Source organism: Idiotropiscis lumnitzeri, chromosome 11 (genome assembly GCF_059441095.1).
Source record: "Idiotropiscis lumnitzeri isolate Australia: NSW breed Sydney's pygmy pipehorse chromosome 11, RoL_Ilum_1.0, whole genome shotgun sequence".
In the NCBI taxonomy this organism is placed as follows: Eukaryota; Metazoa; Chordata; class Actinopteri; order Syngnathiformes; family Syngnathidae; genus Idiotropiscis; species Idiotropiscis lumnitzeri.
The window spans coordinates 9,609,246-9,632,125 of NC_142401.1; the positions used below are offsets into that span (position 1 = coordinate 9,609,246).

The 22,880-nt window shown below is 41.7% G+C and overlaps 2 protein-coding genes across 4 annotated transcripts in view; both read left to right on the forward strand.

Moving 5' to 3' along the window:
• The first annotated feature begins 5,650 nt into the window (after positions 1-5,650).
• park7 (parkinson protein 7) lies at positions 5,651-11,008 on the forward strand. Its single transcript, XM_088310063.1, has 6 exons — positions 5,651-5,845; positions 6,784-6,885; positions 6,971-7,030; positions 7,380-7,449; positions 9,449-9,535; positions 10,651-11,008. Exons 1-6 carry the CDS (start codon positions 5,756-5,758, stop codon positions 10,809-10,811), a joined length of 570 nt encoding a protein of 189 aa, XP_088166189.1. The 5' UTR covers positions 5,651-5,755; the 3' UTR covers positions 10,812-11,008.
• A 1,635-nt stretch (positions 11,009-12,643) lies between these two features.
• kcnab2a (potassium voltage-gated channel subfamily A regulatory beta subunit 2a) overlaps positions 12,644-22,880 on the forward strand; it is a 64,467-nt gene continuing 54,230 nt past the window's right edge. For 2 of the 3 annotated variants that reach the window (XM_088309152.1, XM_088309155.1), the window contains exon 1: positions 12,644-12,717. The gene's annotated coding sequence lies outside the window, so the exon portion shown is untranslated. Of the gene's footprint in view, positions 12,718-20,531; positions 20,811-22,880 lie in introns of those variants that run through there. The other variant, XM_088309153.1, reaches the window with a different exon arrangement.

Genomic DNA, 22,880 nt, shown 5'->3' on the forward strand with positions numbered 1-22,880 from the left:
TGACCTTGGCTGACATTTAAAATTCTCGAGTTTCAGATTACAAAGCCATCAAAAGCACCATTCAGGTTGTTATTTCTTATTAAAGTTAATACTAATTTGTTTGTTTTACTGTTTAACTTCTTTTTATGCTTATGCTAGGTTCACACCAAATCTGTTGTGAGCATTTCCGGCGGCATGATTGAGTTGAAGTCGTTGGAGTTCACACGAGACAACAGGGCCAGCTAACACTACAGGGACAAAAAAATTCATAAGCGTGGTACCTGGTATGTTTTATTTTATTTATTTTATTTTATTTTTACAGCGGTTGACCCAAGAGGGCAATATTGTTTACATTAGCTTTAGCACAATGTCGAAATCTTTTTTTCTTTGTTTGCTACCGGAAACGCTGCCTTTGTCACAAAGCAAAGCCCCTCCCCTCCTCCCCGTAAGTGCAAATGAGAGTCTGCGTTGTGAACACGGTCGCAGTGAAACGCCAGAGAATTAAGCGAACGCTCAAACAGATTTGCTGAGAATGGAGCATTACATCTGCACCACAGTGGTTAACTTCTTATTTTTTTCTTTCTTTTTTTCTCAGGCCATTAAGTCTGCTCCTTACTTTAAAAAAAATTGCAACTTTAAAACTTTATTTTATAACTTAATATACATTGTTTCTTTTGGGAAATATTTCAAAATTGGACCAGGAAGGCGGTTGACCAGCATCCCAAATTGTGTTGTTCGTTATGCACATGATGTACGTAAACAAATTTGGACCCAAAGTTTGTGAAACCATCAAAGCAACTCGGTTAAATCATTAAGAGGACAATTTCAGTCTGTAAAAAGTAAATAACTGAGAAGTGTAGTTTTCACAGCTTATTTGACAAAAAGCGTCACTTTGAAACATCAATCTGTCGCAGAAATCTTTTTTTTAAAATAAAAGTAACAAAAGAATATTTTTCCAGACATCAATGACGTGACAGAGCCACAGGGGTTACACCAGGCCCTTTGCTTTTTTCCAAGTAAAATATCTGGTCATCTGAGCGTCCCTAACTGAGCTGTCACAGGCGATTAGCGGAGGAACAACTCGTATTGGTATCCCAAGGAGCATGGGGTACTCACGAGAGAACGTTGGCCACAACTGGAATCAATGTCACCGTTCAGATCATCACGCATTGCAGATTCACCATGTAAGATGCATTCGGTGTGCTGCCTCGCCGTCTAAGGCCTCCATTCATTCGCAGATTGTTTCCACAGAAACTTGCTCAGCCTAATAACGACGCTTTCCTCAGGAAACTTCAGCCCGGCCTTGAGGAGCCTGGAGCGTTGTGTGTGTCACGATGTTCGTCTGGCCGGCCAAAGACATTTGCGTCCATCCAAAACGCTTCACTTTAGTTGAACTTGCTTTGTAATCTTGTTATTCTTTTTGTTAAACGTGTGTGTGAGTTAATGTGTCGAAATAAGGCAATTAGATATTTTCTTAGTAATGTAAAGTGCGGTTTGCAGTGCTGGTCAGTTGTTGTTGTTCTTTATTTCTTGGTTCGTATCGTATTTAGTTGGCCCAGGCTGACTTTTCCGCCCCATAGATCTACAGGAAAATAGGTTAACATCCACATTACTTCACTGGCTGCAATTATCTTCCTCATTTAGTGATGGACAAAGCCCATTTAGACCATAAACTGTAGAACGAGCTATATTTTCACAGCACTTTTGATGTACATCGTGTGCCTTTTAATTTGTTTATTCTTCTTGAGGTTTGAGCAGACGTGGACATAACCGATACCCATCAGAGTTCTACCCACATTTGGAAGAGGTCTGATTCCAATCTGAATGTATCCAATTCAATGTTTTTCTTCTTTTTTTACCCTCGTCGGGCATATCTCCAAATTCTCAATTGAATCACGCAGTGTAAATCCAACATTAAATATAGAAATATATTCCTCCCATTAAATGTTAGGCAAGCCCCCTCTCCGTCCACTTTTAAAACTCATTTGAAGACACATTTTTATTTTTTGGCTTTCAACTCTACATGAGACTGTTGCTGTTCTGCTGGTATCTATTGTATATGTGTTTATGTGTTTTCGTTAACATTTCCTGCTAATTTTATTTATTAATTAATTTATTACACCATATGGAACGTGTTTTGTTACAGCTCCAGCTGCTGTGAAATGTGCTATATATATATATATATATATATATAAATATATATATATATATATATATAAAAAAAAGGTAGTGGCATGCTTGGTCACACATTGTTAGTTACGTAGCTCAAATAATTAATGTTTTTAACTTTTCACGTCAATTATTCATGAAAACCACCACTTTTTTGCCCCCAACGATAAAAATCATCTTAATGACTAAAAATATTCACGAGTGGCGCATGTGCACATGAGCACAATGTCTTATGTCATAAATAACGTGGTTCCATCCCCGCCAGTTGTTCATAACGGCCAACTTGCACAATAGATATAGATTTACTTGTGAAAAAATACATAAAATAAAAAACTATCTCAACTCCGTGTGGCCTTATCGCATTGTGTGAATAGACACCCCCCCCCCCACCGCCACTCGGGTTTCCAAGTTAGTTGACGTTCTTTATTCAGTTTCTAATGCCACACAACACATCTGCAAAGTTGAGAGCGATCGCCGCGTCCGTGAAGTGTTGGGATCATCTTTCTAAAAACAACAAAATGCAAAACAAAGTTTGAGATTTTCCCATCCTGCTTGGCTTTGTTTTTATACATCTCTCACTCCAGACAGCAGGATATTTTCAGAATTACAAAAAAGGCCCCATCTGTGTTTGTATCTTGGGTGACCTCTCCTCACCGAAAACTGAGAGATGCTGAAAAACAAGCTTTACACAACAGGAGTGTGAAATCGGCATGTTCAGGGACTGCAGGGGTAGCTGAGTTAGCGGTGGGCACAAGTGTCGACATCAGGCACGGCGGTGACCCTTCCATTCACCAGCATCGACCTTCTGGAGAATAAAAATAAATAAAAATCAGCCTTTCATTACCACGAGTTCCTTGGAAGAGATTGAAAATAATATGTGCTGGTGATATAAGGCAACACGAGGGGAATGGAAATGACGGAAAGGGTTGATGTTATACATGAAATATATTCCTCCGGGCCAAGTTAATCCACCACACAATGGCAACAACATTAAATCACAAATCCATCTATTTCTTTCTTTCTTCGTATTTGTTTATGTTTCTTCCATGAACACAACAAGTACCACAGACGGCAAGTTTTTCCGTTTCAGTCCACATTGACAATTTACAGGATTTCGCCCCCAACAATTAATAGCTAAAGCAACACAAAAAAAAGAAGAATCGTCTTTATGGTTGTGAATACATGCAGGTACACAAAATTGGATCTTTGCATTTAATTCACGACAATTGTGAACCCAGCAAGCACAGTTTGGGCCACACACTGGAGAAGGGGGCTACTTAAGCACCCGGGAAGCAGTTCTCGTGTCTTACTCCAGGACCCCACAGCCGTAGGTTCGCCACTGAGGAACTCTTTAACCATTTCTGTGACTGCAATAGAAGAGCTTGCTCAGAATCCCCAGACTCTGCTTCCTCAAAGGAAAGCATGTCGGTGGGATTGAGGACATCTTTGGTGGATTCTCCCCGTTTACTCAAATTGAGGTTCATGAGCTGACGTCAGCAGCACCCCCCACTTAATACACTTCTTCCCCCTCCTGAAATGTTGGCTGGTGGACCAGAATTTCTTTCTTCGTTATCCATGGCCTCACTGGACTCCTCCTATGCTTGGGCTCTTGCCTCAGCGTCCAGCAAAACAGTATTCCATTTAGCGTGTCAGTAACCAGCCGCTGCCTCCAGAGTCCCACTGGCAAAAAAATCCCAATAGGGTTTTACTCATCTTGACAGCATACCTCACTGATGAGCGCCACCAAGGGGTATTCTGATCATGGTTTTAGGCTGACAAATCAGATCATCCGTGAGTGAGATCATCTGATTACAATTCCAATACTGATCCTGATCCGATGGATTAGCTGCACATTTTTCAGTTTTAGAGCTTCTCTCTAACACGTATTTTAGTAAGTCATTAATCTGTGACGTTTTGTTTTTTTTGTTTGATTAATTAATGGATCCGATTTTTAAAAAAATTGTAATGTAAATTTCCATTCATTTATCATGAAAAAAAAGAAACTGGACATTATTTCAAACGTGATTAATTACTTAACTGGTTTGGTCTGTAACGTGCTGGAATCTAGATGATCATTTTTTTTTTCTATCTGCAATGAAAGGCATTGATCTACATATGCCGATTAGGTACCTCTCGAATTCGGCTAAAATCACACAATCAGTGGCCAATTGATCATGGCACCTCTAGCTCTACCAACAGGTGTGTGGATTATCGCCACGACAGCGACCAAACACCTTCGTCGGCCTCCTCAACAATGGAGGCAGAGAACATGGCCCAACATGACCCAGTTCAGGCTGGGTCCTTCAAAGTCCGCGTTTTCAGCAACATGACGTCACTTCTGGCATGACCGCAGTGGTGTCCAAATTCACATTAAAGCTGTTCTAATTCGCCATGGTTTACGCGGTCTTCGGAGGCTACATGAGGAGCAACCTTTGAAGGCGTCAAATGACCCAACCTGCAAATTGTCTTTCTACAATTTGGTAACCACGTGAGGTGGGGTCACTCCACGCGGCCATAAAGGCGACCTTGGAGGCACGAACATATCTGGAACGGGCTAACAATAAGCCCCTTGCAGATGAAGCCAGACAGCAGTCATCTTACGTTGCCACTGTTGCTGACAACTTCTGTTACTATTTCGCTAAAAACAATGTTATAAGTGCGCATTTCAGGCTAGGATCCCAGTATGGAGTAATGAGAACCACTTAAAGAACCAGTTTCACTGTGTGCATCAACCATTCAGAGTATATTATCAGTGAATTGTGCCTGACAAAGCATGAAAAAAAACGACATTTTTTTTTGCGCAGTCATTGAACTATAGTCTTTCAAAAAGGTAACACATTTAAGTGGCTAATTATCATTTATAAAGCCTTGAAAATGAAGTATATAGATTGAAAATAACGAATGGCCAAATATGTGGGCAAAAATAATTATTTTTGGTTAACCATGATGTCTGGCTGCTAATCTAATTTACTGGCAAATATGACACTTTGTTTGGCTCATACATTTGTAAAACTGACTAATCTTAATGCCGCACCAGCCATAAAGTTTACTGCCTGTGACTGTATGCTGGTGACTGGTCATTATTGATTTTAAAATAAAAATGCAATTTTGTCTTAACAGATCACCCCCTTAAGAATCATTAAGTAATGCTGCCACCTAGCGAAATAAACTGTGCATCGCAATCGCGTCTGAGAGGACAAACATATCACATTACGGTTACGCCAGCTCGCATTTTCATAATTCATTTTATTTACTCATTAACTGTGATTTAAAAAAAACCTATTTTACAATTGTTTTTTTAACACCGCACAAAAATCAAACGCTACTTCTATGTCAGGACGAAGATAGTCGGTCTCATAGATTTGCTTAAATTACAAAATATTTGTATTTTGCAAGAATATTGTGTACAAAATAAGATCGCTTGGCCAAAATATGATTTTATACAAAGGAAGGTGGGGGCTTTAAAAAAAAAACTATCACATCGTCATGGCACTTGGAGGATAGAGTGACAGAAACTGGCAACCCAACCCAAAGCTAACTGCGCATACATATTAGCTTCCTTCCCCGGCGTCTTCTCTGGTGCACCTGACGTGCTGGAAACTCAGTCATGGCCGGAAAGAGAGCTTTGGTCATCCTGTCCAAGGGCGCGGAGGAGATGGAGACGGTTATCCCGGTGGACATCATGCGAAGAGCCGGGGTTTGTAATTTTGTCCTGAGGCTCCTTTGATTTTTAGCTGTTAGCAAGCACGCACTCGTATTCTGGAAGTTCACTAAGTTATGCATTGGTCGTCAACCAACTATGCACATAATGCACCAATTTGAACGTTTTGTTGCGTCTATCACTTCAACGCGTACATTTTATGATTAAGTGACGGTTTACAGTGTCAAGCGCTTGTTTTAATCGTGCGACGGTCAAGCTGAAAATGTCAAAGGTGACCATTTCCAACTGTCAAAATACGTCTTAAGTTACCATCCCTGTACTGCACTAAGGTAATGCAAATAAACGAATGACTGCCACTTAATGTCACAATGCCAGTGTATGCCAAAGACTGTAGAGTAGGCGTGGGCAAACTACGGCCTGGGGGCCACATGCGGCCCGTTAAACGTTTTAATCCGGCCCGCCAAACTTGAAAACAATTAAATGAATAAACCGTGTTAATGTTTTATTTTCTAAATACTGTGGTGTGTCAACTACATATATATTGTTTTAATGCTTTTGTTCACTTTCATTATTTTTAAATGTATTTTTTTCTCCAGTGAGGTGAGGTTACCAAAACACTCCATCCATCTGCTCCTAGTCCGGCCCCTCCGTCAAATTTTTGAACCCATTGTGGCCCGCCAATCAAAATGTTTGCCCACCCCTGCTGTAGAGTGATGCTGCCATGATGTCATCGTCAGTTCATGCCAAATAAACCCACCATGCCAGTATTTGCTTTAACATCAGCGTATACCACAATGACATGAAACCACCATAGGCCATTTTCTAATAATGCTGAAATAAAATCCTTGCATGAAACCAGTCATATAAAGCCATAAATGCACACTGTAATTGGCAGAAAGCTGATGTGTGCTAAATAGTGTAAAACTAAAGATTTGAAGTGAAGATTTGATGATATTTGCACAATACCGTTGCAGATTACAGTGACGGTGGCAGGGTTGACGGGTAAGGAGCCGGTGCAGTGCAGCAGAAATGTCATCATCTGCCCCGATGCAAGCTTGGAGGATGCCAGAAAACAGGTTGGGCTGAGCAAATTCCTTCAAGTTAAACAAATCTAGAGACTTTGAAAACCCTGATGAGTTCTTTTTTTGACTTTTTTCTCAGGGCCCCTTTGATGTGGTTCTTCTCCCTGGGGGAATGCCAGGGGCGCAAAACCTGGCAGAGGTGAGAAATCTACGGAGCACATTCATATTTTGAGAGCATTTTAGGGAATACATGCAAATTGTGACCTTAAAGTCGACAAAAAAAAAACCCACAAATGAAATAAACCTAACGGCAACACCAAGGATCCACCAGATGGTGCCAAAGTAATAAATGACTGCTTTGGCCTGAGTCCCAAAAACACTGAGCATACCACATTCCCCGAGAATAACGCAGGATAGGTTTTAAAAAAAAAGAAGAAAAATGCAAATTCACAAATGTTGAATTCACCGTACAGCATGTTCTGCCTGTGATTCACTGTGCATGTGCTTCGTCCAATCTTTCATGCGCTCTTTCTCTTCCTCTCTTGCAGTCTCCCGCTGTGAGCGAGGTGCTGAAGGACCAAGATGGCAGGAAAGGCCTTATTGCGGCCATCTGTGCAGGTGCAGTCAACAAAAAACAGACGGAAGTTTCTGTCGCACTAATGCGGTGTACAAGTCCTTATGAAATCTGCTGGTTTGATCACCAAATTAGGTGCATAACTGATGGATCAAATTAATTCATGCAGTCTTCGATTCTAGTTTATGTTCAAGGTTAGGATGAGATTTTTAATTTATTTTTTAAATTTCTTTCAACTCCCCTTTGAACAGGAAAAATGTGTTTCAACGACAACTTGATTAGGGCTGCCAAGATTAGTCGACTAGTCACGACAACATTGATGTTCAAAATCTTCGACAATTAATTTAATAGTCACTGAGTCATTTATTTATGTAATTATTAATTTGCCGCATTGTTTCTCTCTCGAAGCCGCCTCTTTCTTTTTCTTTTGCTCTCTTTCTCTCTCGCTCTCTTTCTCTCTTGCTCTCTTTCTCTCTAACGGAGTGATGAGTTCACGAACTGGGAAGTACCAGCACTCAAAGTAACTGAACATGACATATTAGCCACAAGCCCTTGTCAGCATCACATAACAAAAAACAAATAATTTAGCTAGTTACAATACACTATGTTATAGTGCTTAAACCAAATAAGTACATATTTAAAGATTTTTCTTAGTTCCACATGTTTACCATTTTGAGTGCGTAGATTAATTTACTACTGAATTGGCTTTGGCTAATACAGTTGCGTATATAGGCCTTAAATCAGGATTGGGCTCTTGGACCGGCAATTTAAATTCAGCCTTTTAAAAAAATGCTCATTAGCCTGTAATGGCTGTCCTTAAATATAAAGACCTTTTTAGTTGAGCGAGGACAGTGGAAGGACATCATGACAAGGGACTGCAACGACCAATATGGAAAAGTGGATTGAAGGATGTCCTAGAAAATGGCCGTAACACTCACAGGAACTGGCAGTTTAATGAAGCTGCCCGTAAGAGGGTCCCTTGCCGTCCTGACTTTAAAGATTTTTTTTTTTGTGCGTGACCAATCATATTTGCATGCAAAAAAAAAAAAAAGCACAAGACGTATGTGATCAGTCAAATGATGTGTGCTCTTCTCTGTCTGCCTTTCAGTAAGAGCTTTTGGTTGGGAGAATTAGCCCTAACAAGAGTTGTCTGCAGTCCTGCCAGGAGAAAGTATAATAATTAGACAGCATGGGATGGCCGCCAAAGGGCATAATCAATAACTTTCTATTTATTAACAGTTTTTCAATGAGCTCACTGCAGTACTCGGCCTTTGCCAAACGTAATGCAGCAGGATTCAGTGTCTTCGGCCACTCCTTTTTTCGTCTCCTTTTTTGTTTTTTAAACTGTCTTTTTTATGCTGCATTTACTCAGGGCAGAAACACAATAATAATAATAATAATAACAGAGAAATATATAATGGGTGCCTTTTCATTGTCCTTAAAAAACAAAACAAAAAAAAAAACAATGTGTACATGTGTTGGTGCCAGCGAGTCCGCAGGACACAATAGCTCACCGGCGATGGGACGCTGTGACTTGCTAAGAAATATTCAAACAGAAAAATGTTAACATTTACTGATTACTAAAAAATGTAAAAAGGTAAACTCAAACTATTTTCTCTGGTAAAAGAAGAGCGTATTCTTTCATTTGATAAATTTGATGCAAGAATAATTATAGAACACCATATCCGTGGGCTTGAAAATTAAAAATAAAATTGCTGGCACTCTAGGGTTCCGATAATTGCCAACGGTTGGAATTGAATGAGTGAAAAGCCGCACAGTTAATGGTTTTTAAATTGGAATCGTCTTGGAAGTCAATCAATGTCACAGAATGGATTGTTTTTAATTTGTAGGTTTGACTGTGTTTGAAGCCTTCATTCAGTACTTTCTTATTTCATGTGCTTTGCCTTGCCTGCAAGTTTGTATCCAAAGGGCATTTGGATGAAGCACTGGGCCGATGCACATAACACAAATGGCCGATGAGTCATTTTACGATACAGTACAACATTAATGAACCCTAACAGCTTCTCTTCCCCTCCGCCGCAGGTCCCACAGCTCTTTTGGCGCATGGCATCGGCTACGGCAGCACTGTGACCACACATCCGGCTATGAAGGACAAGATGATGGCTGGAGGTGAGATAAAAATCACCAACAAACCTAATTCCAAATGGTTCGAAAAAGGGTAGTTGGTGGTGTTCATATTTTTGCTGCAGGATCTAATGTTCTGCTCAACAAAACTGGAAAATTGGAATAGTGTTGTTATACCCTCGAAGGCGCAAGTAGATTAGCGTCAACAAGGCGCCATGAACTGACAAGTCACAACAATGGCGGCGCCTACAAAAATGCACCAATGTCACTTTTCCACTGCACAGTGTCTACTTGATTGTTAATCATTTGGTGTGGTTGATCCCCCCCCCCCTTCCCCTTCTTCTGAAGGCATCGGTTGGAAGAGTGCACATTAATGACAACAAAGAAGGATGACCACTTTGTTTACGTCTAGCCATTTGACTATTGGTAAAGACACTGATTTTATTGGAGAAGATGGGCAGCAAGAAAATTGATCCCTGCAGCAAAGTTGACACTGTGGAGTATTAAATAGCACGGTCCAACCTTAAGTCATTTTTGTTATTTGTAAGAGTGGGAGTAGGAGTGGGCTAAAAAAAATATTTTCATTTTGAATTAAAGTGAACAAAAGCATTACAACTATGTGCGTGTGTATGTATGTATATGCATTTGAAAAACCACAGTATTTAGAAAATAAAACATAAACAAAGTTTATTTTAATTTTTTTTTCAAGTTCGGCGGGCCGGATTAAATCGTTTAACGGGCCGCATGTGGCCCCCGGGCCGTAGTTTGCCCACACCTGTTTTAGCCTGTCCTCTGTGGTATTTGATATGGAGCTACCTTGCAGTTTCCTCTTAAACAGGAATCTCACAATCAACTTACATGAGAGCTCCTGGAGATATTCTGGGTGTGTCCTGTACTCTCAAAACCCAATTATGAATGCGGCGTAGTAATAGAGAAACCTTTAAAGAACAGCGGGCGACGCTGCCATACAGGTAGACACTATGGATCCCTCAGCGATGAATGCTGTTGCAGGATTTTGACAGAACGAGTAAGAAATTAGGTCATTTGCTTCGGCATGTGCCCACCCATGTAGTGTGGTGGTCTCCAGGCCTTCTGAGCCTGTTGCACGAGTCACTCCCTTCATTCTCACCCCAAGTATTTCTCATTTTGTCTGTATTTAGATCACTATAAATATTCCGAGGCTCGAGTGCAGAAGGATGGCCATTACATCACCAGCCGTGGGCCCGGAACCAGTTTTGAATTCGCACTGACGATCGTAGAGGAGCTTCTGGGGGCTGAGGTTGCCGCTCAAGTCAAGGCTCCGCTCGTTATGAAAGAATGACTGTAGCCGCTTCACATCCGCTCACGGGCCGCAACTCTCGGCACGCCCGCGCAATCTGGTACAAGCGCTATCATGAAATTCTGTCTTTACGACTACATTCTTCCATCCATTTTCTGTACTACATAACCTGGTCATTGTCATGGGAAGCTGGAGTTTGTCCCAGCTAACATCAGACTAAAGGCAGACTACAACCTGGAGGAATCTTTTGTCAGTCCATTTTTTACAACACGTTCATTACAATAATCCTTTGCATATTCATGGTGCACTATTCGCATATTCACTTTTTCCACATTCTCCTCACCACTGTATTTGCATTTTTGTATGCTTTCTGAATCACCCTATGATGCCACCAATGCACTACCTAAATAGGAATCGGTGGCAAGGAAGTATGCTGAACTAATACATCTTGACTGAGAGAGCCTTGTATTTGGGGAGGAGCTTAGCCTGGGCTGTTGAAGTTGGAAAGAGTCTTTGCCTTGTGTCTATGTACGTGCACACTTCTGGTGCATCATTTTGAAAATCAAATCGGTAAACCATTTATTTTTTTAAGAGTAATGAAAAAGGAATTTGAACTGATATTACACCGTTGTAGTATCACCGTTCCTGGTAAATGTAATAAAAATTGAATGCGTTCAACTAGGATGTCAGTTATTTGCGGGAGATTACTTTACAATCTTAATGTAGAGGAAGTGTTTCAGAAGCTAGAAAGCTTACCCAATGATGTGGGAGGTGAATTGTGTCTGTCCTTGAAGCCAACCTTGATTCTCCTTTCACCATGAACTATAACATGACATGTTTTTTCCCCCTTTTTTTGTGTCCGTATAATCCGTCCATCCATGATCTGTTCCGCTTCTCCTCACAAGAGTTACGTGAGTGCTGAAGCCTATCCCAGCTGTCTTGGGGCAGTAGGCGGGGTACACCTTGAGCAGGTTGCCAGTCAATTGCAGGGCACACGAAGACGAACAACCATCCGCTCTCGAATTGGGCCAATTTAGAGTGTTCAATCAATGCATGTCTTTGGAATGTGGGAGGAAACCCACGCAGGCACGGGGAGAACATGCAAACTCCACACAAGAAGGACGGAATCGGACCAACGACCTCTGCACTGTGAGGCCATCGTGCTCACCAGTCTTCCACCGCCTAAATATAAAAAATTAATTCAGCATTACAAGCCCACATAAAGTTGTTTTGACAGTGTCTCATGGTCAAAATCCCCACCCCCCAATCCGGGCAAAATAAAACTCCAGGAAAACGAATTTTTGGGAAAAAAAAAAAAGAAACCCTGAGAAGGCAACACAGATGGAGGCATCCCCCGACAGAGAGGATGACCAGGCTGGGGAGGATGCCAGCACTGTTGGCAACATTGATCATGTGGAAATCACTCCTACTATAATTAATTTACCAACGCTTTAAACATATGTGTTTGGGTCATGTGTGAGGAGTGTTCCTCCTCAAATCCTGTGCTGGTTGGCTGATACAAAACCCTCCACAGCAGCAGTGACGGTCGCGCAACTATGTTACCACTTATGACTTGGACGTTTTGTTCAGCAACATTAAAGCAATTGCCCTCTGCACACTTAAGGTCACCGCGCCCTGAGTTGCATTTTGCCCGCATTGGCCCACTGGCTGTTGACGCCTAAATATAGGCTGCAGAATGCAACGTATTGTGGGGCACCACTGAGAAACGCGGGAAGCGGAATCCGAATAGACTGACGTGGGAACCCGACCAATAGCGAGCCTCGCTGCGGCTGCAGTCGTTCTCCCAATGGCCAATGACTGCTCGCCCGCAGCCTTAATGGGGCGGGGCTTTTCACAACGCGTGGTAGTTGTGTCAAGAGAGCGACACAGACCAGACGCTCCTCCTCGCAGGAGGCAGAAAGACATAAAGGGAACAATTGTGCGAAAGGTAAACACGTTTAACTATTTTCTACCGTATGCTGTTTGTATTCGCGCCACGTGTGTGCTGTGTGTTTTTGCTCCGTTCTATCGCTGTGTGGGTCATACGCTTGAATTTACGACGCCTTAATCACGGCACCCGAAACAGACACTGTTGGCCAACTGTAAACAAGTAGCACGCGTGTCAAAGCCATTAGAACGACCACTGTTGGGTCAGTGACGCGTTTTTTGTTCCACCATTCCGTGATTAGCTTACCGTGTGCTTTCAAGCGGCCCCATCGTCATGGTTTGACATCCTCTGCTCACATCAGATGTGGGCAGACGGAGCGTAAACGGGAAGCCCGAGGTGGTGTCCACGTCCGTGAAACTAAAGGCGCTCTCGACGCCCCCCACCCTCTTCGCCCCCCGTCCGCCGTGTGTTACCGCGGGGGGGAGAGTTGTCGTGCAGATGCGATCCGACGCGGAGACGTCAGCTTCGGGAGTTGTCCGTTCTCGGGACTGCAGAGAGGCCAGGTGACCAGTTTGAACGTCACCTTGACAACGGCACAACGCCGCATCCACGTTGCGCACCGAAGCATCCTTGCAGAAAATCTCCAGTGTTTCCATAAAACTGGGGATGCATGGTCTTGGATGAATGAGGTTCATGGGGTGTCAGAGAAGTTCCAGGACTGGTGTCACCGAAGATATAAATGGGCTCTTGACCTGGATGTCACTTGTATCACTCTCTTCTATCTCCGGTATTCAAAGCACTTCACACAATTACCTCATCTACCTACCGATGACATGCATTCAGGAGCAACTGGGAGTTCAGTTAATCTTGCCCAAGGATAATTAGACATGGTCACAATTGCCCACAGCCTCTAGGTTGGGAAACTAACACTCTACCACTGAGCCGCACCGCCCTATTGGGACGCTCCTCCTAAATTTAACTAACCAAATTAAATTTCTAGGTATGGGGGGGGGGGGGGGGTTTCCATCGAAGAATGTGAGCAACATGACTTTGACTTTGAACTTTGACTGTCTTGCTCGCTTTGGCCTTGGTTACTTCAGGCCCTTCCATTGAAGGCGCTGGCAATTGGTGTGCTGGTCCTACTTGAACATCCATGACGCATCACTGGTGATGAGTCTTCCAAACAAGTCTGCTCTCATTGGTGCATCATCAGTCACTCTGCTTATTGCTTGGTGACCTAACCTAGTTGTGTACAGAATATATTGTAAAAGAATAAAAAATCACTGGCTTTAGAGTCCTGGGACTTTTCTGTCACTTTTCGTCCTCAATTAGAATGGATATTTATGGTTTGTTCACATCATTGTTTAAATGGCAGCTCACTGTGATGTAAAAATAATGTTTTAAATTTCTAATTTATATCTAATCACGAGCTTTCCAAATGTCGAGCATGTATCTTTATATCAATTCAACAGCTTTGGTTAATATTGCACGACCACCATTTTGTCTTATGTGCACTTAAGACACAGGAATAAGCTCGAGTTGTTATTTTTAACACGCCACTCACAGGAAATGTGAGTTATCTTTTGCGGTTTGAGTTGCTGGAAACCACCCTAGTCACGATGAGTAAAGTTTCGCTGAGGCATTGAGCGGCATTTGCTCAAATGTTAGGTGAGGTAAATTGCTTTGAAAGGAGGTGGGACGTCAGTTGTAATTTAAATTAATTTAAACAAATTTTAAAATGGATCCAGTGGCATTTTGTGACATATAATATGATCACTGAGGGAATGGCTATAGTTATTTTTCGAAAATGTCCGATATTAGCGCTCATAGACGAGCAGTTTCTTTGAAAATGTAAAGCAAAGTGTTGTGGTGGTGTTAAATTTTCTGTGTTATTCTTATTGTTCGATGGTAAACTTCAGCTGAGGATGGCAGTAAAACCCTTGAAGCTTATTTTTTGAAGTATTTTCCATTGTTGTGAAGTGAGTTGAGTTCACTGCGATACGAAGCTTATATCCCAATTCTTTGCTTACAAGTTAAATGAAGAAAAAAAAAGTCTGAATGATGGCTAGTCGGGTCACTCGCAACTGGAGGAAGCACTTTTTTAAGAGACTGAAAGAAAAAAAAAAGTGCCATTTTTGGGGCAGTGCCCCCCTTCCTCCCAATGCAGAGTTGACATTGATATTCTGACTCATTAAATAGTCTCTTAAACACAGACTGTCGTAATGGAAGCTTTATTTAATTTACCGGCCCATGTCTTTTTAGGCAAAACCTAGTCAAGTAGGATATCGTCTTAATCAGATAGCGCTGACTGACGTCATCTAATTATCTACAAAATGCTCGTCACTGGACAGTGACAATTGCTTTCAACACTATAAGGTGGGGGAATCGAGTGCTTGACGTCAATTTCCCGTGTCCCCAGTTCTGCAGGATTCCCTTTGATACACGAGCATCATCCCATCACCTCATTGTAAAAGGGAAAAAAAAAAAGCGTAAAATTGCTGACTATAATTACAGCCAGCGAGTTATACTTAAAACACAGTACCATAGAAAATGGTGTCAAATCTAAATCCTAATGTTCATTAGAAAAAATAGAATAGAAATCCCTTTATTGTCATTGTACTCAAGTGTGCAACGAGATTAGAGGGCTCCCCTCTCCAGTGCAATACAACAATAATACAGACAAATATATAAATTAGATAAAGAAGACAGTTCCAACAGCAGCTCGAGGCCCTACGACGGAGCTGTGCCCCATATTGACAAAAAGTAGAATACTTGTTTTCAGTTGGATATTTCTGGAATATCAACATTTGGCACTGTTGCACACAACATGTTAGATTTATTCTGCTTGAGCAGCCGCACAGGGAAGAGCTTGGAGGCTTGACTCCCTATTTCTGGATGGGGCGGGTCGGGGGGACGGTGTAAAAGTCACTGTGACTGAGTCATGGCTTTAGCTAATGATGCAATTAGAGCAGCACTTGGCGTTTCCTGATTAGATCACCTACTTTCGTAGGCCCGCACACGAGGAAGCGAGGGCTCGCTCCATTCAGCGGCTGCATTTCAAAAGGCAATTGGCAGTTCACAGGCAAATGGGATTTCATCAAACGTCAAACTTTTTATTGTCATCCGCCGCAAATTGGTTACTGACATTTTGCCGCCTTGCCGTTCTCGTATGAGGGTCATGCACTTCCCACGAGGACAAATGCATCGCCGCAACCCGCGTGGCATGTACTCAGCGGCAGTTTTGAGGATAATTCAAAACTGCTTTTTTATGGCTTATAAGCGCAGTCAAGTTGCACTTCTTTAGACGGCAAGCTAATTGAGCCAACTAGTGGACTCCACTGCTACCTAAATTGTGTCAAGACACAAGAATTTGGTGCATTATTAGGATTTGATTATTTAACAATGAATTGTGCCCATTGTGACCTTTTCAGTTTTCTAGCGGTTTACTGCGCGCAAGTAGGCCTGTACTGGCATGATTTTGTTCTTAAGACTTGTGATCCACTTCACACGTCTCTACACAAAAATAATGAAACTCCAACAGATGTCTCTTACCCAACTCCCTACAAACATAAACAGGAGAAAATAATCAAAACAAAATCAATTTAATTCAATACGCCTGGGCCGATTTGATTTTCGATTGATGATTAAACTTTGATTTTTCGATTTTCAGCAAGGCTTTGCAGTACCAATATTACTTTTGTATGGAAGGCATTGTCCCTAGAACCAATTATGCGATGAATGCAAATTAATTTTAATTTATGGAGAAAAAGACATTTTTAAAAGTATCGATTATATAGTTTTATGAATCGATATCGGGCTATGAATAGGAAAATCGATTCAAATCAATATACTAATTGTCTAAACTAAATCAATTATCTAAATCTAAATCCAGACTTGCTTTCTTAAATAACAAATACGGTCTAAACTTATTTCCAACATGTGACTCAGGGGCTGTGGGCTACTCGTGCCTACAGGGCCCAGGTTGGTGACCCGTGTGCTAGACATTATCGCCTTCTTGGATAGTCAAAGCACACGGTTCTTATCTACATTGTACAATATTTTATTAAACAATTTATGCTTGAGATATTTGTGTGCGTTTAAAGATGTTTACAATGTGTGTGAAAAAATGATGTGCATCTCTCGATTGCAGATTGTCACCTATTGGGTGTGGGTCTATACTCAAAATAATAAATGTGTGTTTACTTTGTACTTAATTCTGCCCACCCCTCGTAGAGACAGGGGGAAAAAGTCTTCTGATTTGATGTATTTCCAGTGACCTATTCCTCGCAAAATGGAACCTTGTTGCTATGTTTAGGCAAGACCACAAGCAACCATGTATGCAGGCTAATGCAAATTGTTTTGTCAGTTTGAGAAAAAAAAAATCACTGAACGTTTTCTCCATGTTGTGTCTGCCTAAGGAGTTTTTTTCTTCAATAAACCAAACTGCATGCCAGTAGCAAGTATACTTAATACTTTTATTTGAGCCGAACGTTCAGCTGCAGGGGATCATAATCGTGTTGTTGCGTTGTCCGTGCGAGGGATCAGTCAATGCGGCGATTCTACGAGCAGGTTGACAATGTTGTGGGGTCGGCAAAAATTTGATGCCTTTCTGGGTTGTTCAAGAAATTACAGATGCGTACACCAATCACTTCAATTTGTTTGCCTAATAGCTGTCACTTTCTCTCCATTGTGTACACTAATTTCAGAAGCTGCAAAGACTGCAGTACTAAAAGCATCGTGTCCCCCGTGAGCAATTCCTTACAAGGATCAATGCAGGATTTTGTGAATAAACTGCATTCTTTCTTTTTCTTTTCTTTTTTTTTTTAAGTCCAACAAACAGATCAATAATCTCTTCTCATCAATCACTTGATATTTTAATGCATTCAATTTGAACAAGAGACACATCTTTTAAAACTAATGATTTGATACTGAACTTTGGTTATCGGAAATTCGGGGCTATGGCAGTTTTGAGTAGAGTTAATGCTGAGTTTTGCAATCAAGAAATAAACCGCATACTGCAGCACATTCTCTTTGAACTTGAACTTTGCAGCAATTGTCACGCGTGATCTGCAGAGATTGTGTGTGTGTGTTGTGGCAATGGCGGTTACAACAGCACATGTTGGTATCAATCATACTTAAGGCAAGGCGGTATCTATTTGAGGTGAAGCGTTTTTAGTTATTCAAGTCGACAACACAACCAGTGATTAATTGGTTGTTGGAGAATCAGTCGCTATTACATTTTTTTCATGTACTTTTTTGTGTTTATTATTTAATGTCCAAGAATGTCAAAATGAACAAACTGCTCCTTGAAACATTTCCAGTACAGTTACAGAAGGCTTTACTTTGGCATGAGTTTGACCCTGGAACTTGCCCTTTTTTCCACGTAACCGAATCTGCCCTGATACTGATCCCGCAGATCAGAGCGTACCGAATTGTGTGCGTATCGCTTGCCCACTCATGACCTTGAACAACCTTCGGGCACAAAACCGCGAAAGAGCTTCCTGAAAAACACGTTTATATTTAAAATAACAGTTCTGTCGCTTTAGTAGTCCGGAGGACCTCAACTGCATCTCCGGGCTTCCTTCAGCATCTTTGTGCTGAGTCATGGAGATGGCGTCGTACAGCGAACCATCCCAATAGTTGCAGCGGGGTATTTTGTAAGACTCATTGTTAGAAAATAAACAGTGGTTATTAAAAAAAAAGAAATCGCTTAGCATAATAGAAAGCAATTGTGGATAAAACTTCATTACGCTGGATTATTTTGTAGCCCAACAAAGGCTTTGCCTGAATCTATTCATGCATTTTCTGCACCGGGAATGATGAGTCAATGCACTGTGGGCTGTTTTTAACTCTGATAAATTTCAAGGATGTGACTGTAATTCTTGTCCACTATTCAAATGAATATTATTAGAGGTGTCTTGTAGCTCTTAAATCAACAACACATTTCTAAAAGGCATAAAAGTGAGTGGGATATTGTTTTGTTGTTCTAATTAGTTTCTCGGTTGTGGAAGTACTTCTTCTTTTTTACACTAACACACTGCTCTTTGTGATAATGTCAGAGAAGAAATAATGATCAAATGTCTGGTAATATCTTGTTGGAGTTGATGCTGACGGCTCGTTTTCAAAAGAAGGAGTTCTTGGAATGCAAGGGCTGAAACATGAGTGTGGAGGGCAAATGTGTCAACGCTGTTCTCGCAGGAATTCTTTTTTTTTTTGTTCCATACAAATCAGCAAAACTCAACTGCAGGTGCAGTGATCCCGGATGTTGCTGAAAACGTAGTTCTTAGCTTTATGAGCAATTTTGAACTGAGGTGTACTTGAAAATACTGATGTGCAATCTGATACAGCTATATGTGCTCAAAGTGCTACCAAACTTTTTACGATTGGACAAATGTATTAAAAAAAAAACAGCAAGCCTGCTCCAATTGTCGGTTACGTGACTACTTTCTCTAGTGATGGGCGTCGAAGTGAAATGAGCAAAATTGTGGCTACCAGTGATGCAGATACTGCCAAGTATGGAGGAGAGGAAGAAACATGGCGAGTACGACTAATAATCCTGAAATTGACGATCCTTCAAGCATATTAAGGTCAGCATTATGGGACCATTTCGTCTAACTAGTTGACGTCAGAGACAGAAATTGCGAAGTCTGGGTTTTGTCAACTATTTGCTGTAAGTGCTTCAAAAAAACGTTCCCAAATCATGTGCAACACGTCAAACATGTTAATGCACCTTCCAGGACACTGTCCCGAAATTTCGTGAGGCATGGAAAAAAAGCAGGCAGTCTACTCCGGAAAATATATTTAGAATTTTAAGAAATTAAATTAGGAATAAAAAAATATATATATCATAAATATATTTTTATTTTCCATATAACTATAACATAATTATTTAGCTTCATTGTCTGAATTTATATATTGAAAAAAATCAAGAAAAATCCAATTTTGACTTTTGGTGTATCGTTACAGCCATAATTAGAACTGACCTTTAGATACATTCCAGGGAATTATCACGCAGAACCTTAACGATGCTGCTCCTTTAAAAGCCAAAAATTGCAATCCTCCAACAACTCAACACCTGATGCGACCTGGGCTCCGGGCCACACCAAAAAACCCTTCAGCCACCGTTTCACGTCGTGACTAGATCAGTCGGATCTGACAAATCAATTAATAAACCTCTAACTGCCTGTGCAGTCCTTTTCCACTGAACAGTTTAGTCTGATTAGGTTTCTAGGATTTTAACATTTTAAAATGTCAAAAAAAAAACGTATCCGTGTTATACCTCTTGTTGCCAGTGCTTGGCGATGTGGTACCTGAGGGTTGGCGCGAGTTTCAAGGGCAATGTCGTACATGTCGAAAATGGTCTTTTCTCACAATGGACACGGTAAGGTTCAGTAAGTCCTGATCAGGCTTGAATTTCCGCTGTAGGGTGTGTCGACTTTTGCAACCTAGTCTCAAGTGAATGAAACAGAACTAAACCAAAACGTTTGCTGCTTGGTGAACATGAAATGTTTGTTCTTAAAATACATTGAGGACACAATGCTATCCATTTGTTTGAAAATGGAGAGTTCTAAAACAACGGATGGTTGTTTTCGACTGTCCTTGTTCACTTCCCGCTTGTCAACTTTGAGCCACTTTTGGTAAAAGTGAAAAATGTAACACCGCAAGCGTTTGTCTTTTCCGCTTCTGCCCACTGCTCCTTCTTCGGTCAGTTTCACTGAACGCATACTCACTCCAGTGCTGACTGTGCATAGGGAGGTGTGTCTATGTGCGTGCGCGTGTGCGTGCGTGTGTGTGTGTGTGTGTGTGTGTTTTTTATTTTAGGTGGGAGGGGCATTTCCTCTAATGCTCAGCTCACACCTCATTTATTCACATTTCTCCTTTCACCTCTTTCTTACTCATTGTTCCGCATCCTTGTCTTGTGTCACTTGTTTCCATCTTGCTCATGTCAGATGCTCGCATGCTCGTCACACTCGGGCACACAATTCCAGTCACACGGCATCATACGCCGCATCCGCTAGAGTTGTCATTCATCGTGTCATTCCACCTCCCGATCGTCGGGAATACTGGGCTGGTGTTCCGGCATCGCTAGCGACTGTAATTTACATTTATTCCTCGCTTCCACTCACTGCGTCAGGAATCCACTGCAGACTGAGGTGGGTATTTTTTTTTATTTTTTTAAAAGCATCGTTTCTGTCTCAGAGGCTGCATGCAGCCGGTGTCTCGCTCTCTTTCTCGCTCTGTCTACTCATTGTGCGTCTTCCTCTTTCGTCCCTCCCTTGCTTCCTCACTTAAGTCTGTCAATGGGAGTCAGGATGCTCCTGCTTGACCGCGCTACATCTGTACACAGCAACATTTAACTCTGGTGCACATTAGCAAATCTGAATTTCTCTCCCAGCGCTATCGGAGTGTCTCTGTGGATGTCATTACGCTTGATCGCGCTGCTGCATTGAAAACTCTCTTTGAATACCTTATTATGCTGGTATGTACTTTGCTCTCTCTCTCTCTCCATTGCGTTCTGTTCTCTCATGTTTTATGCATGTCCTAGCGTTTGAATCCTTGCCAGCGAATTGGCTTGTAGGCCCGATGAAACCTCCAAAATAGACAAAATAAAAGTCCACATGTTCAAAGCATCTGCATTGAGGCAAGAAGGCATGATTCCTATTCACCTCAGCTGCCCTGCTGCTGCTGCTACTGCTGCTGCAGTTTACCAGCAACACCCAGAAGAAAAGCTCAAACTATTCCCTGTGAGAGTGAGAGAGGTCATTTTTGCTGGGATGAATGGGTTGCTGTTTATGTTTTGGAAAATATCAGAGGATGATTGTTGCAGGAAGTTGTGCGCGTGTGTGTGTGTGTGTGTGTGTGTGTGTGTGTGTGTGTGCGCGTGTGGCTTGATCCACCCGTCCCTGTATGTGCATCTTGGCTCATATTTACAAGTATGCCTGCCTGCACAGGATGGGCTCTGATCCAAACAGAATGCAAAGGAGAGGCTGGCTGCAGGGGTTCTGTTTGGTGCAGGAAGCTGTTGGAAGGAACTGTATGTCCAAGTGGAGATGTGTCACGTGACTACAAATAGTTTAAGGTGCTCATGGAATTTGGGGGCGGAGATAAGGTCAGTGTTAGTGTTAGGTTTTGGTTTTAGAGTTGGCGTGAGGCGTAAGGGCAGAGGGGTTAGGATAAAATGAATTTTAAAAAAAAAGCTTGCTTTGGGCAAGTTAGGCAGTTAATGAGTTGGGGTTCAGCAACTTGTGCACGCCTACCAAGCTTTTGTTTTGACCAATCCCGTCAGCGGATGAAAACGTCGTCACCGACATGTGCCTAGTTTTGACCGGCTGTTATCTTGATCGTTATCGTTTTTGCATTGTAAACAAACTCGCAGATAAGGGGCGTCTTGAAAAACATGACAGAGATTTTTATTTTTTAATCAAGCCGATTGTCAACCAAGAAAAGTTTTCGTCACTGTGGCGTTGTGATTGATCTGCATCCCCAATGGTGCGGCTCGGATCCAATCAGCGGGCTCGGGACAAGATACATTCTCAGAGTTTTAGGAACTCACAAAAAACGGAACTGTTTTGATGTACCAGAATTAGTTTGACAACAACAGACGATCATACTTGATCCAACCTCAAGTGTGTGAACACACCCGTTTAAGTACTTTCTGTTTATTCCCCACAATGTGTAGTCAACACAATGAAGAGCAGTTAGTCATTTTGAGTGAGCACTTCAATGTACAAGAGGTTTCTTCTAATGCAGAGGCGGCTGCAAGCGTACCGTGTCGGATGAAAGCATAAGATATATGGCGAATATTTTGCTTTGGACATTTCAGATGAATTGTCCGGATTTAAATTTGAGATGGACTTTCTTGTTCTTGCCGAAGCACATTTTCAATGCAAAGTTGTTCACTGCAGTGTCCTCGCTGTCCTTACGGGGTCACTTGGACCGGCGACATCATCCGAAGCTGGCTCATCGAATGTGTAGTGAGCCAAAAGCCACCAACAGTCAGCAAACGGATGGTATGACTTACCCTTTCTCTTCAGTGGATGACTTTTATGTTATACTCCTCTGATTTCAGCAAAACAGAAATATCATCAATAAATCCCTTGGCTTCATGAGTCGGTATAATGTTTGTATAACGCTCAATTGTTGTTGCATAGCCAACCGTCCAGTGTGAACACTAAATCCATTCAAGCGTAGTTCAGTTCTGCTCGCGCTCATGCATTGAAAGT